This window comes from Nanorana parkeri, unplaced genomic scaffold (assembly GCF_000935625.1).
Source record: "Nanorana parkeri isolate BGI_ZX_2015 unplaced genomic scaffold, ASM93562v1 scaffold1512, whole genome shotgun sequence".
Classification (NCBI taxonomy): domain Eukaryota; kingdom Metazoa; phylum Chordata; class Amphibia; order Anura; family Dicroglossidae; genus Nanorana; species Nanorana parkeri.
Window position 1 is genome coordinate 347,368 of NW_017307780.1, and position 20,458 is coordinate 367,825.

General features: G+C 44.3%; 1 protein-coding gene across 1 annotated transcript in view; it reads right to left on the bottom strand.

Annotated features, from left to right (window-relative positions):
- Nucleotides 1–20,458, bottom strand: part of LOC108798590 (catenin delta-2-like) — a 177,878-nt gene that overhangs the window by 150,087 nt on the left and 7,333 nt on the right. The window contains exon 3 of the mRNA XM_018570352.1: nucleotides 512–685. Coding sequence (XP_018425854.1) covers nucleotides 512–685 — 174 coding nt within the window. The remainder of the gene's footprint in view (nucleotides 1–511; nucleotides 686–20,458) is intronic.

The window sequence follows — 20,458 nt, forward strand, 5'->3', positions numbered from 1 at the left end:
AAAGTCGGTGGGACCCAAAAAACCTTGGGGGGGGGGGGGGAAGCCGCCAATGCACATCTTCGTGCGCCTGCTCCCCCTCCCGATCCTTCGTTGCTGCCAGTCTGCGTTAAAATAGTATATCGCTGGCAGTGTTGAAGCAGCATTGAAGACAATCAGGAGGCGGGTACCACCATCCACGCTGGATCTCACTCACGCGCCCGCTTCCTGGTCACACCTCCCAACGATGTTTGTTCTTAAAAGGTGTCTTGTCCCTACTAGAATTTGTACTAGCTTTTCTTTTTTGTAAAACATAAAGTCCTCACACCCTTGCACTGGAAGGGCCCCACAGCCCCCAACTAAATTTAAAAAACATTGTTAATTTAAGTAATTTATTTCTTGGTTGGGTTTTAGTTTTTATATATTAATAATATTACAATTTTGGATGACTGTGTGGGCATGAACCCCCTATTTTACTGTACTGAAGTTGAACTACAATATGCAGCCATGATCGATAAGTAACTTATACTCTTACCTTCCAGCTTCCTGCAGCTAAGTTCTGTAATGCTCCAGCTGCACCTTCCAGAGTATCTGGATTTGAGCATTCAGAAAGTAGTGTGAGGTAGGGTTTAACTATTGATGGATGCCATAGCATCTGGATTCCTTTTGGTGGGTCTACACAATCAGGAAAAGGCCCAACTCCATCCCACTGTAAAAGAAGATAAATATGACTATTATTGCATAACAGTATTTTAACATTTAACATAGCTGTAGAGAGAAATAAAAAAGCTAGAATAGTTGAACTTTAAATACGGTTTTATTTGGTGAAGCTTTAGGACAATAAACAGCTCAATGAAATCAATTGATGCTCATGATTTTGAGTTTCGCTTTTGACTACTGGGCCTTTTCTGCAGCGCAAGAGAGCTATAATTAGTTTAATAAATGTAATCTGCTATCTACAAGCAGGTCTAAACAGAGTAGACTCCTACTTTAACATATGTACATAAGTTTCTTTGTTACAAAGTGTTTAACTCTGTAATAATACTGTCAGTACTAGGATTCGGGCTGTCCCTTTAACCCTTTCGCTGCCACCGCCGTAAGGCATAAGGCGGAACAAAAGTGTTCCCGGCTGGCCAGCTCAGTATGCCTTACGTCGGTGGCATTTACAGTTCTGCTACAAGCTCATGGTCGCTTTAGCGACCATGAACTTATAGCAGAACTCTTCAGCAGACTGTACTCTTCAAATTAATAGCTGTCATCAGCGGCTCACAAGCAGCCGATGACAGCTATTAGCAAAAATACCGGGTGCTCCCCCCCCCACCGCTGCTGCCGGCATCTGGAGTCTCTCATCCCTCCCTGGAGCCGTTCCAATGAGCGGGCGATCGATAAATACCATTGATATTTAATCGATCCCGCTGTGCAGAGCAAACACCTGAGTGATCGTCTGATCACTCCGGTGTTTGTAAAATAACTGGGGACACATAGTGTCCCCAGTTATGAATGAACAGGCTGTGATTTACATCACTTCCTGTTCATTCAAGAATGTATGAATGGGGAGTAGCACTCACTATAGAGGCTCCTCCCCATTCATAAACTGGTGATAGTAAAAATAGTAAATATTCATATATTCATTTCTGAATGAATGGGAAGCCTCTGTACTGAGTGCTTCCCATTCATTGAGTGCTGAGGCTGCATAAAAAGAAATTGAGGACTCTGTGCTCTCAATTTCTATTTCAAAAGGGAAATGTCAGGGGTCTGTTTAGACCCCAGATATTTCACTGTAGCCTCCCCAACAGTAAAAAAAATAAAAAAATATTGAAAAATAAATAAAAAAATGTAAAAAAAATAAAATTAAATTTAAAAATGTTAAAAAAAACTAATAAAAAAAAGCACAACTCCTCCCTCCCCCCACATAACATACACATATTGCAGTGCATTGTTAGAATGCATCGCAGTGCATTTTTAAAATTTATTTTTATTCTTTGAAAAAAAACATTAAATTAACTGTGGCAGCGCATGGCAAAACTTTGTGACGCATTGCCATGCGTTGTGATACCTTGTGTTGCAATTAAATATACGCCTGTATCATTTTATCACAACACACATGTTATATTTTTAACATAAGGCGCTTATTTACAGTTTTGCGTACCTTCATTTTTTTACCTTTTCGCAAAAAGGCACAATTACAAATTAGCAAATATTTGTTATTTATTAACTCAATACAGTTTTATCTTTTAGATTTAGTCAGAAAATTATTTTTTTTGTACACCGATAATGATTTTAGTGTGTTTTATCAATTGAATTGTGTATTTTTATCGGTTTAATATTGATTTGAGAAACATTTGCGCAAATTATCGCAGGGCCTACAAATTTAGTATCACCATCTTTTTATTCTACCGGGCCTGCGCTTTCAGAAAATATATGGTTTGGGGGGTCTTTTACAAACGCTAGCAACGCAGCAGTTAAAAATCAAATCAATGGGAAAAATTGCAAAAATGGCGTGGCCAGCTGAGTTGAAAAATGTTCCGCAGGGCTTGGCAGCGAAAGGGTTAAGACTAAGCAAAGCTCATCTGAGACAGCCCTTGCTTGGGAAGCAACGGTAATTGGGCAGCTCACCTTTTAGTCAACACACCACTATTTTAATTACCTGAGTCAACACACCACTAGTGCTTGTGATACCGTTGTTACCCTGTTGAAGGGAAGCTGTACCCAAGAGATAGACTCAAACAGTGTGTACCACAACCAGACAATGAAGGTAAACATAGTATCGGAGGTTGAATAAAGACACAGGTCCATCAAGTTCAACCTATTGAGTGTATGTACGTGATTCTGCATGTGTATGCGTGTGTATGAGTCCCTGTGTGATCTTGTTTTGAATGGTACCTGTAGCCCTGTATGTTACGGTCTCTGAGAAAATTGTCCAAATGCTTTTTTAATAATTCAACATTCTCAGCTGATACAACTGCTTGTGGCAGCGAGTTCCAGACCCTAACCGCTCTAAGGCTGGGTTTACACTTGGGCGTTCGTAATATTCGCATTTGACGCATGTTTTTACCGCGATTTGCGGTCAATGAAACGCACGACAAACACGCGTTTACGAGGGCTATGCGTTTTTCAGCGCGTTCCTACGCGCTGAAATAGTCCCAGGTGGGAACCATGCCCATAGGAAATGATAGGATTTCACTTGCTGGGCATTTTACAGCACGTCGATCAGCGCTGAAAAAAGGCCCAGGTGTGAACCAGGGCTAACTGAGAAGAAGCTCCTACGCCCCTTGTGCTTAAATCTTTTCTCCACCAATTTTAGGTGGTGGCCTCTAGTCCTTCTTATGGAGGTTACAGTAAAAAGCTTATTGCTGATGTTGCTATCACCATTGAACATCTTGTACATCAAAATCATGTCCCCTCTTAATCTCCTCACTTCCAGCGTGAACATGTTTACATTTAGTAACCTTGTCTCATAGCTTTGGTTCTCCCTCCCCTTAATTAGTTTAGTTGCCCTTCTCTGGACTCTTTCCAGCTTAAGGACATCCTTTCTGTGGATTGGTGACCAAAACTGGACCGCATACTCCAGATGAGGCCGAACCAGTGATCTATGAAGTGGCACAATCATAGATTTGTCTTTGCAGTACATTCCTTTTTTAATACAAGACCGTACCTTGCTCGCTTTGTTTGCAGCAGCCTGGCATTGCAAGCTATTATTCAATCTGTGGTCGACAATGACCCTCATATCCTTCTCCATTTCTGACTTCCCTAGGGGAGTTCCCATTAATGTGTATTCCGCTTGCCTATTTTTAACCCCAACAGGCATTACTTTACATTTATCAACATTAAACCTCATCTGCCATATAGTTGCCCACTCCTCTATTTTATCCAGGTCCTGCTGTAATGTTATAGTGTCTAAGTCCGTGTCTATTACCCTCTCGATTTTAGTATCAGCAAACACAGAAACATAGCTATTCACTCCCTCCCCGATATCGTTAATAAACAGGTTGAATACCATGGGGCCTAGCACAGAACCCTGGGGCACGCCACTCATGACCCTAGCCCAATCTGAAAAGGAGCCATATTTTGATACCCTCTGGACACGTTCCTGTAGCCAATTCTCTATCCATGTACACACCATTTCATCTATGCACATAGCTCTCAGCTTACCTCTTCATAGAATGTTAGTAGGTTGGTCTGGCAGGAATGGTCCTTCCTAAATCCATGCCGATTATCATTTATTATACCATTTTCATGAACAAACTCTAAGTAGTCCTTTATCATTCCCTCTAACAGTTTGCATACTATTGATGTAAGACTAACTGGGACGTAGTTCGGAGGTTGACATCTTGCCCCTTTTTGGAATATCAGTACTACCGCAGCTTTCTGCCAGTCACTTGGTATTCTTCCAGTCATTAAGGAGTCTTTAAAAATGAGGAATAATGTTCTCGCTATAACCTAGCTGAGTTCTTTAGTTACCCTGGGGTGCAGGTTATCTGGCCCTAATGCTTTATTTGCATTACGTTTTTCAAGTCTATGTTCTACTATCAACCACTGTGGTATATTTTGCAATGGGCTACTTGCATTCTCATCTACATTAAACCCATCTTTTCACGAGTGTATACTGAGGAGAAAAAAGAATTCAACACCTCGGCCCTCTCCCTGTCGTTTGTGACTAATCTCCCCTTTTCATCCTTTATTGGGCCTAACTGCTCTTTTCTTACCTTTTTACTGTTTATATACTGGTAGAATTTGTTGGGGTTACTTTTACTGACTGTGACGATATGCTTTTCCCAATCTATTTTAGCTGCCCAAATTTCATGTTTACATCTTTTATTACATTCTTTGTAGTTCCTGAATGCCAATCTTAGGATGTTTCAGATGGATATAAAGCTGGTAGAACCATGTCCTGGTTAAGCTGAAATGAAAACACACCTTGGGATAATAAGAGGTCCTGAGCCTCAAAACAACTTTGTCTTTGTGTAGCACAAGAAACAGTCCTTTACGACTCGCCTCAAATAACTGATGTCAATTAAAATGAGAACAAGGGTAGAATAAAATAGAAAAACCAGTGTGGGAAAAACGTCACTAAAGCTGCCGCTGGAGCAACCAGCAGCACATTAAGGGAACCAAACACATTGTATGCATAAAATAAACATACCTGAAACCAGGAACTACTAGGATTGAAAGATGTACATTGGAGAACAAAGATGGTGATATTATGATTATCTTTCTTCAAGAAGAGAATGCCTCCGGTCTGTGTAAGTATGATATATACACACACACATATACACATACAGTGTGTGTGTGTGTGTATATATATATATATATATAAACTACGCTGTTATATATATATATATATATATATTACACATATTATGCGTGTGTTTGTACATTTGTGTGCACACACTAATGCAACAGGCGTGCACGCCTATGCTGCCATGATTAGATGTGAGCACGTGCACGCCAATCTGCATGTGCAGCGTTGTGCGCTTTGGGGTCTGTGGGTATGCGCATGATTATGAGCATTATTAGCACGAAAATGTCTCACGAGTGAATAACCGAGCCGAAGTGAAGTGAGCCGAACGCCGTTCGACTATTCGCTTCAGTCCTGTATGGCTGATTTCAGCTGTACATCGGCTCCCTTCGTGTCAGCCCTACTCATTTACTAAAAAGGTTAAAAATAAAAAAGTAAATAAACAGACCAGATTCTCAGAGGTTGCCAGCATTACAGAGCCCCAAATAGCTGATCACGTACAGTGTACGTGAGCAGTCATTTGGGTACTTCGTGGCGGGACGTACAGTGTACATCTTCCGTCATGAAGGGGTTAATTGAAAGAAAAACAAAACAAAAAGGTTTTTGACCATTCCTTTGATTAAAAAAAAAAAAAAAATAATCCAAAAGGTCAATCAGGACGTTCAGCGTTGTCCATGCCGATGACTCATCAAAATAGAAAAAAACTGATGTCCCCCGACCCATGCAACACGACGAACCCCCCGCCGTAAAAGGACATTCTGACATATGCTGGCAAAATATAAACAATTGGGCGGAGCTAGCGGTGACATCACTCCCAGCTAGCTCCGCCCAACTGTTTGCATTTGTCCGGCATCTGTCAAACTCATCCCGCAGGTCCTGGCCAATCATGGCTCATAGCTAAGTCCCAGCAGCACACTATATAAAGCTGCTTACACCGCAGCCCTACGTAGTGTGTTGCAGGAATTCAAATATTAAGAGAATTGATAGCGGAGTTCGATAGCGGAGTTCTGTACTATAGCAGTCAGTCATACTGGTCTATTATAGAAGTCGATCATAACAGTTGATTCTAACAGTCGATTATTGCAGTCTATTGCAGTAAGCATCATGTCAGAAAGGCCAAAAAGGACAGGCAGATGCTCCCATGCAGCAATAAGAGGGCAAGCAGCCTCTGTGTCCGCAGGCCGTGGTCATGGTGCATTCTCTGCAGACAGGGCACACTTGTCCTTTCTATCTGGTGCTGGCCGTCTTATTCAGCAACAACATACAGAAGAGTTGGTGAATTGGATAACAAAGCCATCCTCATCCTCTGCCACCCAGGGTCATACTGGTCCTCAGTCCACCGCAGCTGCCAATGCGGTCTATTCTGCCTCCTTGTCCACAGCTACTCTTGCCGTAGCCTCACGATCATGCATGGAGGAGTCGGCTGAATTGTTTCAACACACCATCAGTGACATGCTGCTGGAGGATGTGCAGCAATTAAAATGGTCTGATGTTGGCTCTGAGGTTGAGGAAGGGAGTAACATAAGCCTAGAGGGAGGGGGTGCCAGTGATGCACAACAAACTGGCACTCATGTTCCCCCAGCTGCAGCATACTGCCAGGTTGGCTCCAGTGACGAGGACAGACGGGGTGATGATGATGAGGTCACTGACTCCACTTGGGTGCCTGATCAAAGAGAGGAGGGAAGTGAGGAGGCACAACCCCAAGGAGGCAGGATGTCCTCCAGGGGCAGCTGTATGAGCAGCCAGCCCATTGCAACAGAAGGCAGAGCTGCACTGGTGCAGGGAGCTATTGTCTTGCAGCACACTTCCAGGAACTCAGCTGTGTGGGAGTTGTTCAGCACATGTACAACAGACCACAGCATTGCTATTTGCAACCTGTGTCTCAAGGGGACCAAGCGGAGCAAAAACATAAGCCGCTTGGGTGCCACGTGCTTGGAGACATTTGACCACCTGCCACGCAACCCGTTGGCAACAGCACCATAGAAAGGGCCACACTTCTCGCTCCTCATCCGTCATCCCTACCCCCACTATACGTTATGCCATGTCAACAACCTCCACCGAGAGGAGGATGGTACTGCAATGGGTGTCACAGGTCCTTCCGCCAAATCTGCCAGCAGCCCATCAGCTGTAGATTTTTGCAGTCAATTTCGCTGCCCTAGTGAGTGAGTTTGCAGAATGTGCTGTACCACAAGGGCAGGTTCCCACACCCCATTTATTTTTACATAAGGCCATTCCAGCTCTGTACCATCATGTGGAAGGCAATGTTTTGGCCTTGTTGGACAAGGCAGTCAGCAGCAAGGCCCACATTACCGCTGACACATGGTCCAGCAAGCATGGTCAGGGACGTTATATTTCCTTCACGGCACACTGGGTAACTCTACTTCCAGTTGGGAGGGATCTAGGATGGGGCTCTGTGCTGGAGCTTGTTCAGCCACCACACATCCAAAAAGCTGCTGATGTGAGATCTATCTGCTCCACCCACTCCTCTTCATCCTCCACGATGGCCTCTTCTGCTGAATTATCCGGTGACCCAGCAGTTCTCTATAAGCGTGCAAGGGGCTATGCAACGGGTCAGGCAAAAAGATGCCATAGAGTGCTTGAGCTGGTTTGTCTAGGGGACAGGAGCCATACTGGGGCAGAGATTCTGTCAGCTCTGCAGGGGCAGGCCCAGAGGTGGTTAACACCACGGCAGCTTGAGCCGGGAATGGTTGTATGTGACAATGGCAGCATTCTTCTCTCCGTCCTACGCCTGGGAAAGTTGACGCATGTACCATGCTTCACACGTTCTCAATTTGGTGGTACAGTGTTTCTTAACCAGGTACCCAGGGCTGCCAAAGCTTCTCAGGCAGACCAGAAAAGTCTGTAGCCATTTCAGGCGGTCATACACAGCAAGTGTTTTGTCTGGCTGAAATTCAAAGGGAATTCCACCTGCCAACAAACCGTCTGATTTGTGGCATGCCCACCAGGTGGAACTCGACTTTGGCAATGCTGCAGCGTCTGCACAAGCAGCAGAGGGCCATCAACGAGTACCTGGCTTTTTTCCCCCATATCAGTGGCTGCTGATAAAGGATGCATGCACTGTCCTGTCACCATTTGAGGAGGCGACGATGATGGTGAGCAGGGACAATGCATGCATCAGTGACACCATCCCTATGGTGTTCCTGCTGGAGCACACTCTGCGGGGAATTATTGATCTGCCACTTGAAGCAGAACAGTGGGAGGAAGAGGAGGACTTCCTTAGCTCTCAAGGCCCCCTTTATGCAGACACCATTCCTGCGGAGCCGCAGTTTACACAAGAGGAGGAGAAGGAGGATTATGTCAGCTGTGGGGGCATTGAAGCAGAGGATGACATAGGGCATTCTTCAAGGGAAGGTTTTCTGTCCCCAGAAACCCAAGGAGTAGTACGTGGCTGGGAGGAGGTAGTGCTCGATAGTGTCATCCTCAGTGACCAAGAAGACTCGGAATATCATGTCACCTTCAACTTACGCTGCATGGCCTCACTTATCGGGATGAAACTGGAGGACGCTTTGAAGAGAAACTTGTGTAACACCTTTCCAGACACTGGTAGGTTACCAAGTGATGAAAGAGGTGCTTTTGAGGCTACGGTTGGTCAAAGGAAGAGCGGTGGAGAAGGGGGCCACCTGACTGATGCCTTCCAAAAGATTTTCAGTCCTCAACGCCCAGAGATGTTAACTTTAGGAACCCATCGGCAGCATCTGCATCATATGGTGCAGGATTACCTAGGGGCAAGAGCAGACCTGGAGAGCTTTCCAGCAGACGATCCACTGGCTTACTGGGTCTTGAGAATGGATCACTGGCCATAACTTAGCCAATATGCCATGGAGCTACTGGGCTGTCCTGCATCCAGCATGCTTTCAGAAAGGATGTTCAGTGCTGTTGGGAGGTTTTGTGACAGACAAGAGTGCGTCTGTCCACAGACTCCTTTGACATTTATAAAAATGAATCAGTCCTGGATCAGCAGTAGCTATCAATCCCCTGATGCTGATGGCAACAATTAGATCGGGGATCTCTGGATTCAGAAGACTTCCTAGGCTGCCTAACTTTGTGTGCGATTATTTCACCATCTTAAAGTAATGTCCTGGGTGTAGTACACCACCAAAGACCAAGATCCAATTTTTCCGCACCCGCATGTGACAGGTGCATATGATTTGAATATTTGACCGCAGGGTCCAATCCTTCACTCTTCCACAATTACTCTGAAGGGTTACAGTGTGAAGGCACTTGCCGACACTAAAGGCCCAATATTTGGGTGCACCTGTTACTTTCATCCAACATCTGCAAAAGAGGCACCAGAATTTATCCAAAAAATCTCTAACCTTGTTCCGATTGTCCTAAAATGTGGCCTCTTCATGCATGTCACTTTTTGCTGCAGAAGGTTCTATATATCACCACTTCACAGGCAGTTTATGTGGAGCCCCCCAGGCACGCTATTTGAAGGAATGTTTTATTTTTATTCTTACCCATTTACGTAATGTAAAAATCACTGTTACTTTAAAAACGTTTTTTTTTTTTCATTGATTCCTGTCCCCTAGGGCAGTACCCGGACCCCCCATGCCAATAACTTGCATATAAGACCTATTAAAAAGGACAATAATTTCTAAAAGTTCTACCCCCTTTGACTTGCATTGAGTTCGAGTTCAAACTTTTCGGCAGTTCGAATGTTCGAATACAAACCGAACTCGGGCCTGTTCAGCCCATCACTATTCCTGAATTCCAGTCAATCTGCGGGTTGTGACCTTGTAGCCAGGGCATCCCCAGAATGATGGGAAACAGAGGTGAAGAAATGGCATTCAGGGTAGTTTATGGTGCCCTAGCTTGAAGGTGGCAGGAATAGGGGTGGTGTCATGGGTCCCGATCTGATACTAGACTCATCAGCCAGGTAGATAGAAAGTCCCTGAGCCTTGGCATGCAGGGAAATGTGGTGTAATCGGGCAAACTGGAGGTCTATTAAATAGCTGCAGGCTCCGGAGTCAATGATTGCAGAGGTTTTGAAGCACTCCCTCAGTGTAATGCGCCCTTGGGTTCTGAGAGGTGAGTGGATCACAGCTGGCAATCAGGCTAGAAACCCAGGCGTCTCTCTCAATCTTGACGGAGAGTGAGGGGTTCATGCATCATCTGCCACAAAAGATAACTATAAGGAGTGACCTACTATTGGTTATTCTATTCATAACCCAGTTGGGTCTATATGCATCAAAAGAAACAGCAATGGATAATAGCAACAGTTCAGAGTTATGGTAGTATGAACAGTGTCAGATAGCAGTAGGTTCAGGATTTAGCCAGGTTTAAGCAGATAGTATCTTTCTCTATGGAACTGTGATTGATGTTCAGTCAATCCAGCAGGCTAAATGTCATGCCCCCACCAGGTACAATACTTGCGCTTTGGGGCTGGGTCCCCTAGTCTCCTGAGGATGAAGTGGAGGTGGCTGGAGCAATGTAGCTGCAGATCCTGGAGTGCAGAGGGGGTTTTGAGGCTCCTGGCGTCGGTGGGGCATCAAACCCAATAGTGGAACGCTCTCACAGCATTAATGTGACCCTTATATAATCCGCGGACGCGGAAGTGGAGCCGTGGAGCGTGCTGTCACTTCCGCGAACCACGGGGGAACGCGTGGAACCTCCCCTTCAGGGAGGGAAGCGCCCAACGTGACGCGGCCGATGCGTTCCACGCTGGGACGCAGACGGCTCGTGTTCGGTAAGGACATTACACTCAGGAAGCAGTAGGGGAAACAGAAAGGGCAATGTGAGAAGATTGACAAGAAGCTGAAGCATCAAAAGTGGCCAAAGGAAGATGACACTAACTGGCCCTAGCAGGGCATGACCGTATATAGTGCCCAGGGGCTCCACAGTAGAGGAATAGGTTGAGTTGGCGGCATCTTTCCTTCTCTTCAGAAGACAATAGGAGCCCTAGCTGCATGGGCTCAGGGCTGTTGGAGCCAGGCACAATGGTCTGTGGTGGAGTAACAGACCCAGCGAAGTATAGAGAAAACTTTGGGCAACATCCAGGTTGGATGGGGTTGACTGTTCTTTTGTATCTTGTTCCCGTAACCGGCAGTCGGTCTGGATTGCAAATTTAATGGGTTTCTCCAATTACTCAGTAACTTCTACACGGGCCAGTTCATCTTTCAAGGAATCAGAAAGCCCAGAACAGTACTGGCAACAAAGTGCTGCATCATTCCATGCAGTATCTGAGCTTCATCTTCTAAATTCTGCCACGTAGTCCTCTACAGATTGTCGACTTTGATGAAGAGCAAGCAGTGTGGATTCTGCAGTGGTGGCTCAGTGGGGATCATCGTACATTTCAGCCATAGCTTTGAAGAATGAGGATGTAGAATTCAGCTGAGGACTGTTTTCAGGATAAGTGGTACTGAAATCAGCAGACAAGAGGCAGAGAAGTGGAACAGGTGGGGGTCAGGGGAAGGCGGAGAGCAGTAGAGTCAGAAGATCAAGCCTGGGTCAAATACAGGAGCAATCGGGAATCAATGCTGGACATTAACTAAAGAACTCTCAGCGCTGAGTGCATACAGGATGCGAGTTTAAATTAGGCCTCTAGTGCCATAGTTAGATGTGAGTGTGTGCATGCCAATCTGCTTGTTCAGCGTTGTGCGCATTGGCGTCCACGTGCATGCACATGGTTATGACCAATATTAGCACAAAAACGTCTCACATGTGCATGGACAGTGGCTCTCACAGTTCCTGTTCTATGACTGCTTGCTGGGCTTCCCTGTCAGTTGGCCTCTGTTGCTATATACAATCTTGTCCCGATGCCTGGTGTCCCTGCTGGGGGCGTCTGCGTCCTGGACTCTGGATAACGGGAACTCTCAGGGTGGCTGGAGTCGCTCTTTGAGGATGGATTTTCCGTGGGATTGTTGCTACGTCTCTGTTGTCATGGAGTATTCTTCCTGGCTGGGTTTCTCATGCATAATTGTGTATTACCCGTAAGCCAAGGGTATAAACAACCTTCCTGATAGTCAAGATTACCTTGATGGAACTTGTCCCTTTTGATTTGTCTGTTAGTGTATGATGAAAGTTCAATATTTTCCTCAAGTCACCTGACAAAGTCTCCTTATCGGTATATTTCTCTTAGAGAGTTATTTCAAGGGCAGCAAACTCTCTGTTCACCTTGCAGAGTTGGATTTTTACTTCCTCAATCACAATGCACCTAAAGTTCACTGAATTCTGGGTTGAAACTTCACTGGCATTCACAGAACTCACGTTTATGTCTGCTGATGGTTGGTTGGTTGGTGATCCTGAACCCCCTGGGAATTTTCCTTGCTCTGTATTACTCTGATAGGGTCTGACCGTGCCGCTCCAAATCAACCTTTTTTCTCTTCAGGAATTTGATTTCTTTACAAAGATTGGCTAAAGTATCTGTGCCAAAGGCTTCTCCTGTTTCCGAGGGGAATAGAATCCCCTCAGTTTCATCAAAGGTGTATACATACCCTCTAGGTTGCTGTGTTAATGTATTCAGTACACCTCCGTTCTCCATATGTATTGGGTATCTGTTCAATCCAAGCCCACTGGCTAGCCACGTAAATGTCAATCAAAGTCTGTGGTACATGTCCCTATTTAAGGGAGGGGGATCTCTTCACGCGGGGGTGTGTGGCAGGTAAGGCCAGTCAAAGATTCATGAGGATGTCCTGCCGCACTTCTTACTGGATACCCCTTTAATAGATGGGTGCTAAAATGACCGTGGGTGGTGCCTCATGGATCAGAGAAGAAACAGAACGCCACCAGCACACCACAGTGAAGTGTTCAAAAGCACATGTTTATTGACGGACGCATATTGTCACATCTGAATCGCAACGTTTCGGGGCCGCACAGGGTTCCTTTTATCAGGCTCAATTTGTGCATGGCAGGAATATGACATCATTGTGACATAAGGGGGGGCAGATTTTCTGGTTCTCACTGGTTGATTCACTTTGGTGTTGGTCTATATAAAAGGTTTTTATTTGTAGCATTCATTTTCATACTGAGCCTGATGAAGGGGACCCTGCAGGGCCCCAAAACGTTGAGCTTTTATATGTGACAATATGTGTCAATAAAGAAGATGTGCTTATGGACACTTCACTGTGGTATGCTGGTAACATTTTTTTTCTACTCTGCATTTACACGTAGGCAATATCGTTTTTGCTAGTTTCTACATGCATTTTCGTTGCACAGTTTTGCACTTTTTTGTGTTTTTGTGGGAACTTTATACGCATATGATAAGTCATGCGTTTTTGCGACGCATTTATGTAAATGGGCAAATGTGCATTAAACACACTCAAAAAGCAGCAAATGCGCATTTGTGAGCGTTTCCATTGAAGTCTATGGGGCCAAGAAGAGCTTAATCTGCCAAAAAGGAGTTCATGTACTTTTTTCCAGTGACGGGCGTTTTACTACAAGTGACAAAATGCTCAGATGTGAACATGGCCAGAGAAATTAATGGGATTTTGTTTTGGTTGTTTTTTTCAGCATTTTTAGGGCAGAAAAAGGCGCTACAAAATTCTAGGTGTGAACAGAGCCTGAATGTATACCAGCATGCTGTCATCTAGTCGATAACATACCACTATACTTGATTATAAATACTAAAAACTATACAGTTAACATGAAACGGTAGGCATTACTAAAACATACATAATCTTTATTATTTCCACAAAGTTTGTTTATTATTAAATGTGCAAAAGTATAACATTTCATTTTGCTTGTAAAGCAAATACATAAGTAAAACCAATCTCTAAAAATTGCCAATAAAACAATTGATGTCCAGTTCAGCATTCAAATCTTTTAGAAACAGTATGTCTAAACTAAAAATCTAGTCACATTTTACAAAATTTCTTTAGCAAAAATAGATTGCCTCCAAGATTTCCTTACTGTATTAATGGCACAAAGTTTTAGACTGCTAGGGTTCCTATTGTGATGTTTCCTATAATTTAACGTTAAATTGTCTGTTTTTGGGGGGTGTGGTCAGCACTCGAGCTGAATGGAAGAAGCGCTCTGAGCAGCGGCCGACCTCGAGGCACGATAAATATCGTCGTCGGGTCACTGTCAAGATACCGTGCACGGGTGTCCCCACACCGCGTACAGGTATATATACGGGAGGACCAAATGTGTGACCACACCAGACAATGCTTATGAGCATATAGTTTATTCAACACACTGAAAACAAGTAACAACAAGCAACTAATAATAGCCAACTAAAATGCAAAACATAAAATCACATACAAAAGGTAACAGGGCAAGTGAACCTGGGGAGCAAGGCAACATGAGGGGAGCCACGGACCAATGGTCAGGGTACAAGGAGGCACCAGGATGCAGGAAAAAGATCACAGGAAACAGGTCACAGGATGCAGGTAATGGCGACAATACTGGGGCACCAGGCTCACTGCAGGGAGGGATTAAATACCCTCCCAGATCAGCATCATGTGGTGCCTAATTGCTGACACCTGCAGGTGAGCCCTGGAAGTGCAGGACCTGGTTCCAGAGTCAGTGCCACCTGGAGGCGCTCAGGTCCCTGACAGCCACTGGCTGCCTGGAGACACCTGCCGTGGAGCACTGAACTGCCGGATCTGCTCCAGCGCCACCTGGAGGTGTTCAGATCCCTGACAGTCACTACTATATACGATACCTCTCGCTTGCTGTTCATCCACAGAGATGACGAGGAGAAGACGAGAGTGCTCCAAACTGAAGAAATTGACCAAAAATGTTCTCCTCCTCGGTGCAGCAGTGGGCCCAAGATGGCGCCGGGACCTCACTGCAATCATCTTCCAGCGGTTCGAGAGTGGGTGCGTCAGGATCCTCCCCAGGGATGTCTTGACGTGAGCTGCCTCATTCATCCTCTCCTCCATCTCTGCAGGCAACTACTCCATCTAACCATTGTCCTGCTAAATCAAGACCGCAGAGATCGTCATCATCAGAGGCCCGACATAAGGTGAGCCCTATTAATTCCTCTCTGGAAGACACTAAAGAACTAGTAGAGCGGATTGACGACTATCCTACTTCTGACCAGCCAGTATCAGATTCCACATTGAAAGACATACTCGTCTCCTTGCGCAGTTCACAGCATACTGACATGCAATCTTTAATGCAACAATTCAAAACTGATCTTTGTCAAATGGGAGATCGGGTCTCTCATATTGAATCTAAAAATGGAAGAATTTGCTTCAACCTTCAACTATCTTGTTGACTCTCACAATGACAGGGAGGATGAGCTCACTTGGATCAAGGCTAAGATTGCAGATCTTGAGGATCGTTTTCGGAGGAATAAACTCAAGATCCATGGGATCCCTGAGACTGGCCTTGGGTGAATTACATTGCTATGCCCAGACCCTACTCTGCTCACTGCTGCCTGAGCTCTCTACCTCTGACGTTGCCATTGACCGTATACAACGCTTACAAAAGCCACCCCACCTCCCAGATAAGACTCAGAGATGTCATCATGAGGATTCACTTCTATCATGTTAAATAAAAATGTATGAATGTGGTCCGTTCTCCTTCCAACTTACCAGCATCTTACACTCATCTGCAAGTTTTTGCTGATCTCTCACAACATACGCTACTTCTCAGGAAACGCCGGATCACAATCACTAAGCGCTTTGGCGCCACAAAATTGCTTATCGCTGGGAATACTTGACTAAGTTGACTATTACTAAGGATAATTAATCGTTACAATCTTAACATTGGAGCAAGCTTTGGCGTTGCTGACGGAATGGGTGATCCCTCCTGAAATGAAGAATCGTTTTGTTGCTGTCCACCTCCCAGAACAGCAGCAAAATGATTCCAGAGTGGCAAACAATCACTCGTAAGAAGAGGTCTAAACCTACTTCCTGAAATGTGGGCTGAACCGCTCATACTTTATGCCTACTTAGTGCCTTGGGTTACACCCATTGTTCCACCATTCCTGTTGTAATACCCCCTCAGCTACACACAGTGAGGGGAATTTATCAAAACTGGAGCAGACAAAATCTGGAGCAGCTGTGCATGTCAACATCAGCTTTTCTCTTCAGTTTAAGTTAATATTTGAAAATGAGAGAGAAGCTGATTGGTTGCCATGCACAGCTGCTCCAGATTTTGTCTGCTCCAGTATTGATAAATTCCCCTCAGTATTTTTTGCTGTAGCGTCCTCCCCTCACGCGGCTTTTTTACTGTTTCTATTAATGAAGATTGCTTTTCTTTCTGGGTTTTCTCTTTCTTCTTTTTTTTCCCTACCAAGAGATATCGTGGATTTCCTTTATCAATGCAGCAGTTGAGTATTCATCTGTATATTGCTGAGAACTTTGGTCTACCTACCTCAGACCGCACGACTTCTGATCCACCTACCAAATATTTCTACAGTGAGTATATTTCATTCCTCCTGCGTCTTGAGTAACAATTCCTCATGGCTCTGAAAATAGTTTCACTGAACTATTAACTATTAACCAACCTACTAAACGATATAGTATGTGGAAAGAGGCTTGTTGAACTATGGGGTCAGTGCTTTTCCCCATAGTTCTCCCCAGGGTCATGGGAGAACACAAACTAGTGTCCTCCCATGACCCAAAGCTCAGTATACTGCGAGCTACAGCTCGCGGTATACTGAGATCGCCGCAGCCGGAACGGATCGAGACATTACTGTCGAGATCCACCCAGCTGCATGATTGACAGCTTGCTCTGCCTATCTAGAGGCAGAGCCAGCTGTACCTGCCCCCTCCCCCGTCCGTTCCGCCAGTCAGTGCTGAAGGATCGGAGCGGGGAGGAATCCCTGCAGGGAGCCGTGAGTGACAGTCACGGCTCTCTGCAGATCGAGAAGTGAGCGAGCCACAGTATGTGTTCCCTCACTTCCCGATCTTTTTTATACCAAAAATGGTATAAAATTAATTTCAGTACAGCGTTGCATGACGGAATACATGTCAGTCAAAGTACCGCAGCACTGAATACTGAAAAATAGCCTGGCCACCTGGCCAGGAAGGGGGTCTAAACACTTGGTCTTCAAGTGGTTAAGTCCTGATGTCAGGCAGACGGAGGGCAACCATGGGGTCCTCTTCCCGCTCGTATGCAGGGCCGGATTGGAAGACGTCCTGCCACTCTCCTCTTCAAGTCCTTGCGGAGTGGGGACCCGGCGGGAGGTGCAGAGGCGCTGAGCAGGTCGGGGCTGTGGCAGGTGTGGGGGGAAACTTCTACATCAGGGTTTACTGTCTGTCTGTTTTCTCCAGAGAACCAGTGAGTATCACAATGCAGTACATGTAATATTTTTTTTAGCGATGCACAGATTAGGGGTGAGCTCAGAATCAAATTTGCATACTTTCTGTTAGTTTAGTTGAGAGACTTGAGGTGAGCACTAACTGACATACTGTTTTATTATTTCCTACTATTGGTTAGCACTTTTGCCTTGGTTTTTTAATATAATCATATAAAGTCCAGCCATAAGTTTCTTTTTTTTTTCCCCCTTTTGGATACAGTGGGAAAGTTTTTCCTGCTATCCAGGGCTCCAATCGAGAGATTTTCCCTCACTTCCCATCATGAAGACAACAGTTTTATCACACAGGAAGTGAAGGAAACTCTGTACTATATTTTTAGTACAGTTGGGCAGAGCTGTAGCCCGAGGCAAGAACAAAAAAAGTGTCCCCCCAACAGGCGTGCGTTGTCATGTGCCCCAGGGTGTTAAAAAAAAACAAAAATTGTATTCTTTATTTTTTTTTATTTTTTTTACTGTAGGGTGGGCTTCAGGGAAATATTAGGGGTCTAAACAGTCTTCTGCTATTTATGTGATATCTAAATATCCCCTTTGCGTATCCACTTTTGCTACATATCCACTTTGTGTCTGTAACTCCTGTGTTACGGGAGTCCACACACCAAGGTAGCTACTACGTAGCATTTATCGCTTAATCCAGAGACATACAAATGGAGCTAGGTGGTAATTGTGGGATGCTTCATTAATCGGTGTGATACATTGTCAATACAGGGTTAATCCTTGTCGTCTGGAGTACATGCTACTACGATACAAAAGCTGTTTTTTGTGGTCTTGATATTTATGTGCACAATATATATGGTCTTATGTCCTACCTAACAACATCTTTTAATACAGTCCGTGCCGTTTTCATTGTTTTTAATTAGTTGACAGTAAGATGTTGGCTGTGTTCTTCCTTTATCACTTTTGATACAAATAAATGGTTTTCAATTATATTTAATATGTGGTCTGTCCCGATCTGTGGTTAACCCTTCGGACTCTATACTATATAGTTAGTCCCACTCTGCGTTTTGTATAAAGTTTTTTTACATACTAGCTTGTGAGTGTGCCAGGAAAACGTTTTGCTGTTTTACTGTTTAAAGCCCATTCTGTGTGCACCTTGCTGTAAAGCTGATGATGAATTGATGAGTGTGTTTGTCATCTGTTTTGCTTGACTGCTTTGGTACAGTGATACATGGGGGGTCTCAGCTGCCATTGGGATGTGCGGGATCCCTTGTGCGCCTGTGCCTTTAAGGGGGGTTGGGCTTCCTCCTGACAAACCCAATTTTATCTTCTGCCCCATGTGCTCCAAGATGGAGACTGATAGTTTAGAGTTAGGACCGCACTATAAGAGGTGCTTTGGCGCGGGTGTGCGGCTTTCACATTTTCTGCAGAAGACGTGTATCCAAACCTCTCAGTGTGAGACAAGTTTTTTTACATGCTAGCTTGTGAGTGTGCCAGGAAAACGTTTTGCTGTTTTAGTAAATGAGGTGGCGCTCTGCTGACTTCCATCATTTAATCATGTGTTCACCACATTCACTACGCTAAGGGAAAATTCCCATGCACAGTGAACAGACTATTTGTCTTTAGTAAATCAACCCCATTGATTCCAAAAGTTTTGAACATTTAAGTCAACATTCAATTAAAATGCGATTCAATGCATGGGGTTGATATTCTATTAAGGAAGAGTTAATTGTAGTATCAACATAAAGTGAAGAGAGATGTTTCCTGTTCACACGCCTGGCATAGTGTGGGTTGAAACCCAAGCATTTTCAATGGAACATGCGCTTTAACGGTAGCTGTGAAATTCATTGGGCTGGTTTACATGGTGCTTAGATCACATTTTGCATGTAAGTGCATAAGCTGTTTTTATATTTTAACAATAAATTGGGCTATTCCATGGATGTGTTCTCCACCTTCTTATAAATCAATTCTCTGGGGATACCTGTGGATAAGAAAATACTAATCTATGTTCAAGGTAAAATATCTCTTTGCTGGATGGTTATAATAAGGCACATTTGACTTTTAGTAATAGAGGTCCAAGTCTTCTCGTGTTTCTTCAGAAAGCAGTTGAGTGCAAAAACACCAGGAGTGCAAAAAACACCAGGTGTACCAAATGTTATTTTTGTCACACAAGCACATTTAAAAAAATATTATTATATTTTCACAAAGACTGTAATTTAGCTCTTTTCACACCTAGGCGTTTTGTCGCTCAAAGCTAAGTGCAGCAAAACACTAAAGACAACGCTCATTTATTTCTATGGCCCCTGTTCATACCTGAGCATTCTGTCAGAAACAGAAGAGTGCCAGTCGCTGGAAAAAGTACATGAGCTACTTTTTTTGCAGATTACAGTGCTTTTTGGTCCAAAAGACTTCAATGAGAGACAACTGGAAGCGCACGCTTCAAACATTCTTGTGCGTTTTGTCGCACAAAGTTTACCATTGAAGTCTATGGGACCAAAAAGCGCTGTAATGTGCAAAAAAGTAGCTCATGTATTATTTCCAGCGACAGGCTTTTTTCTGCTTGCAACAAAACGCTCAGTGTGCCATGGAAATAAATTGAATTCCTTGGCTTAAGCAATTGTTGCGCTCAAGACCACCAAATGGGATTCCTTGTCTTTAGTGTTTTGTCGCATTTAAGCTTTGAGCGACAAAACATCTAGGTATGAACGGGGACGTATGGTGATCATTTACTGTTAGGCAGTCTGTGTAGTTCTCAGGCAGTCTGTGTTGCTTGCTGTAGATCTGTCTTAATCAGGTGTAGAGCTGCAGCTAACGATTATTTTCAAAATCGATTAGTTAACTGATTATTAAGTTCGATTAATCGGTTAATCGGATAAAAAAAAATGTGAGGTGGGGAGGAGGTGTGGCGCGCAGCGTGTGTGGAGCGGTGAACAGGGCCAACCAATCGGAAGCCGATTAATCGATGATTGAAAAAGTTGACAACTTTTTCAATAAGCGATTATAATCGATTATGTCGATTAGTTGTTACAGCCCTAATCAGGTGTGGGCTAATAAATCCTGCCACTGTTTTTAACAAC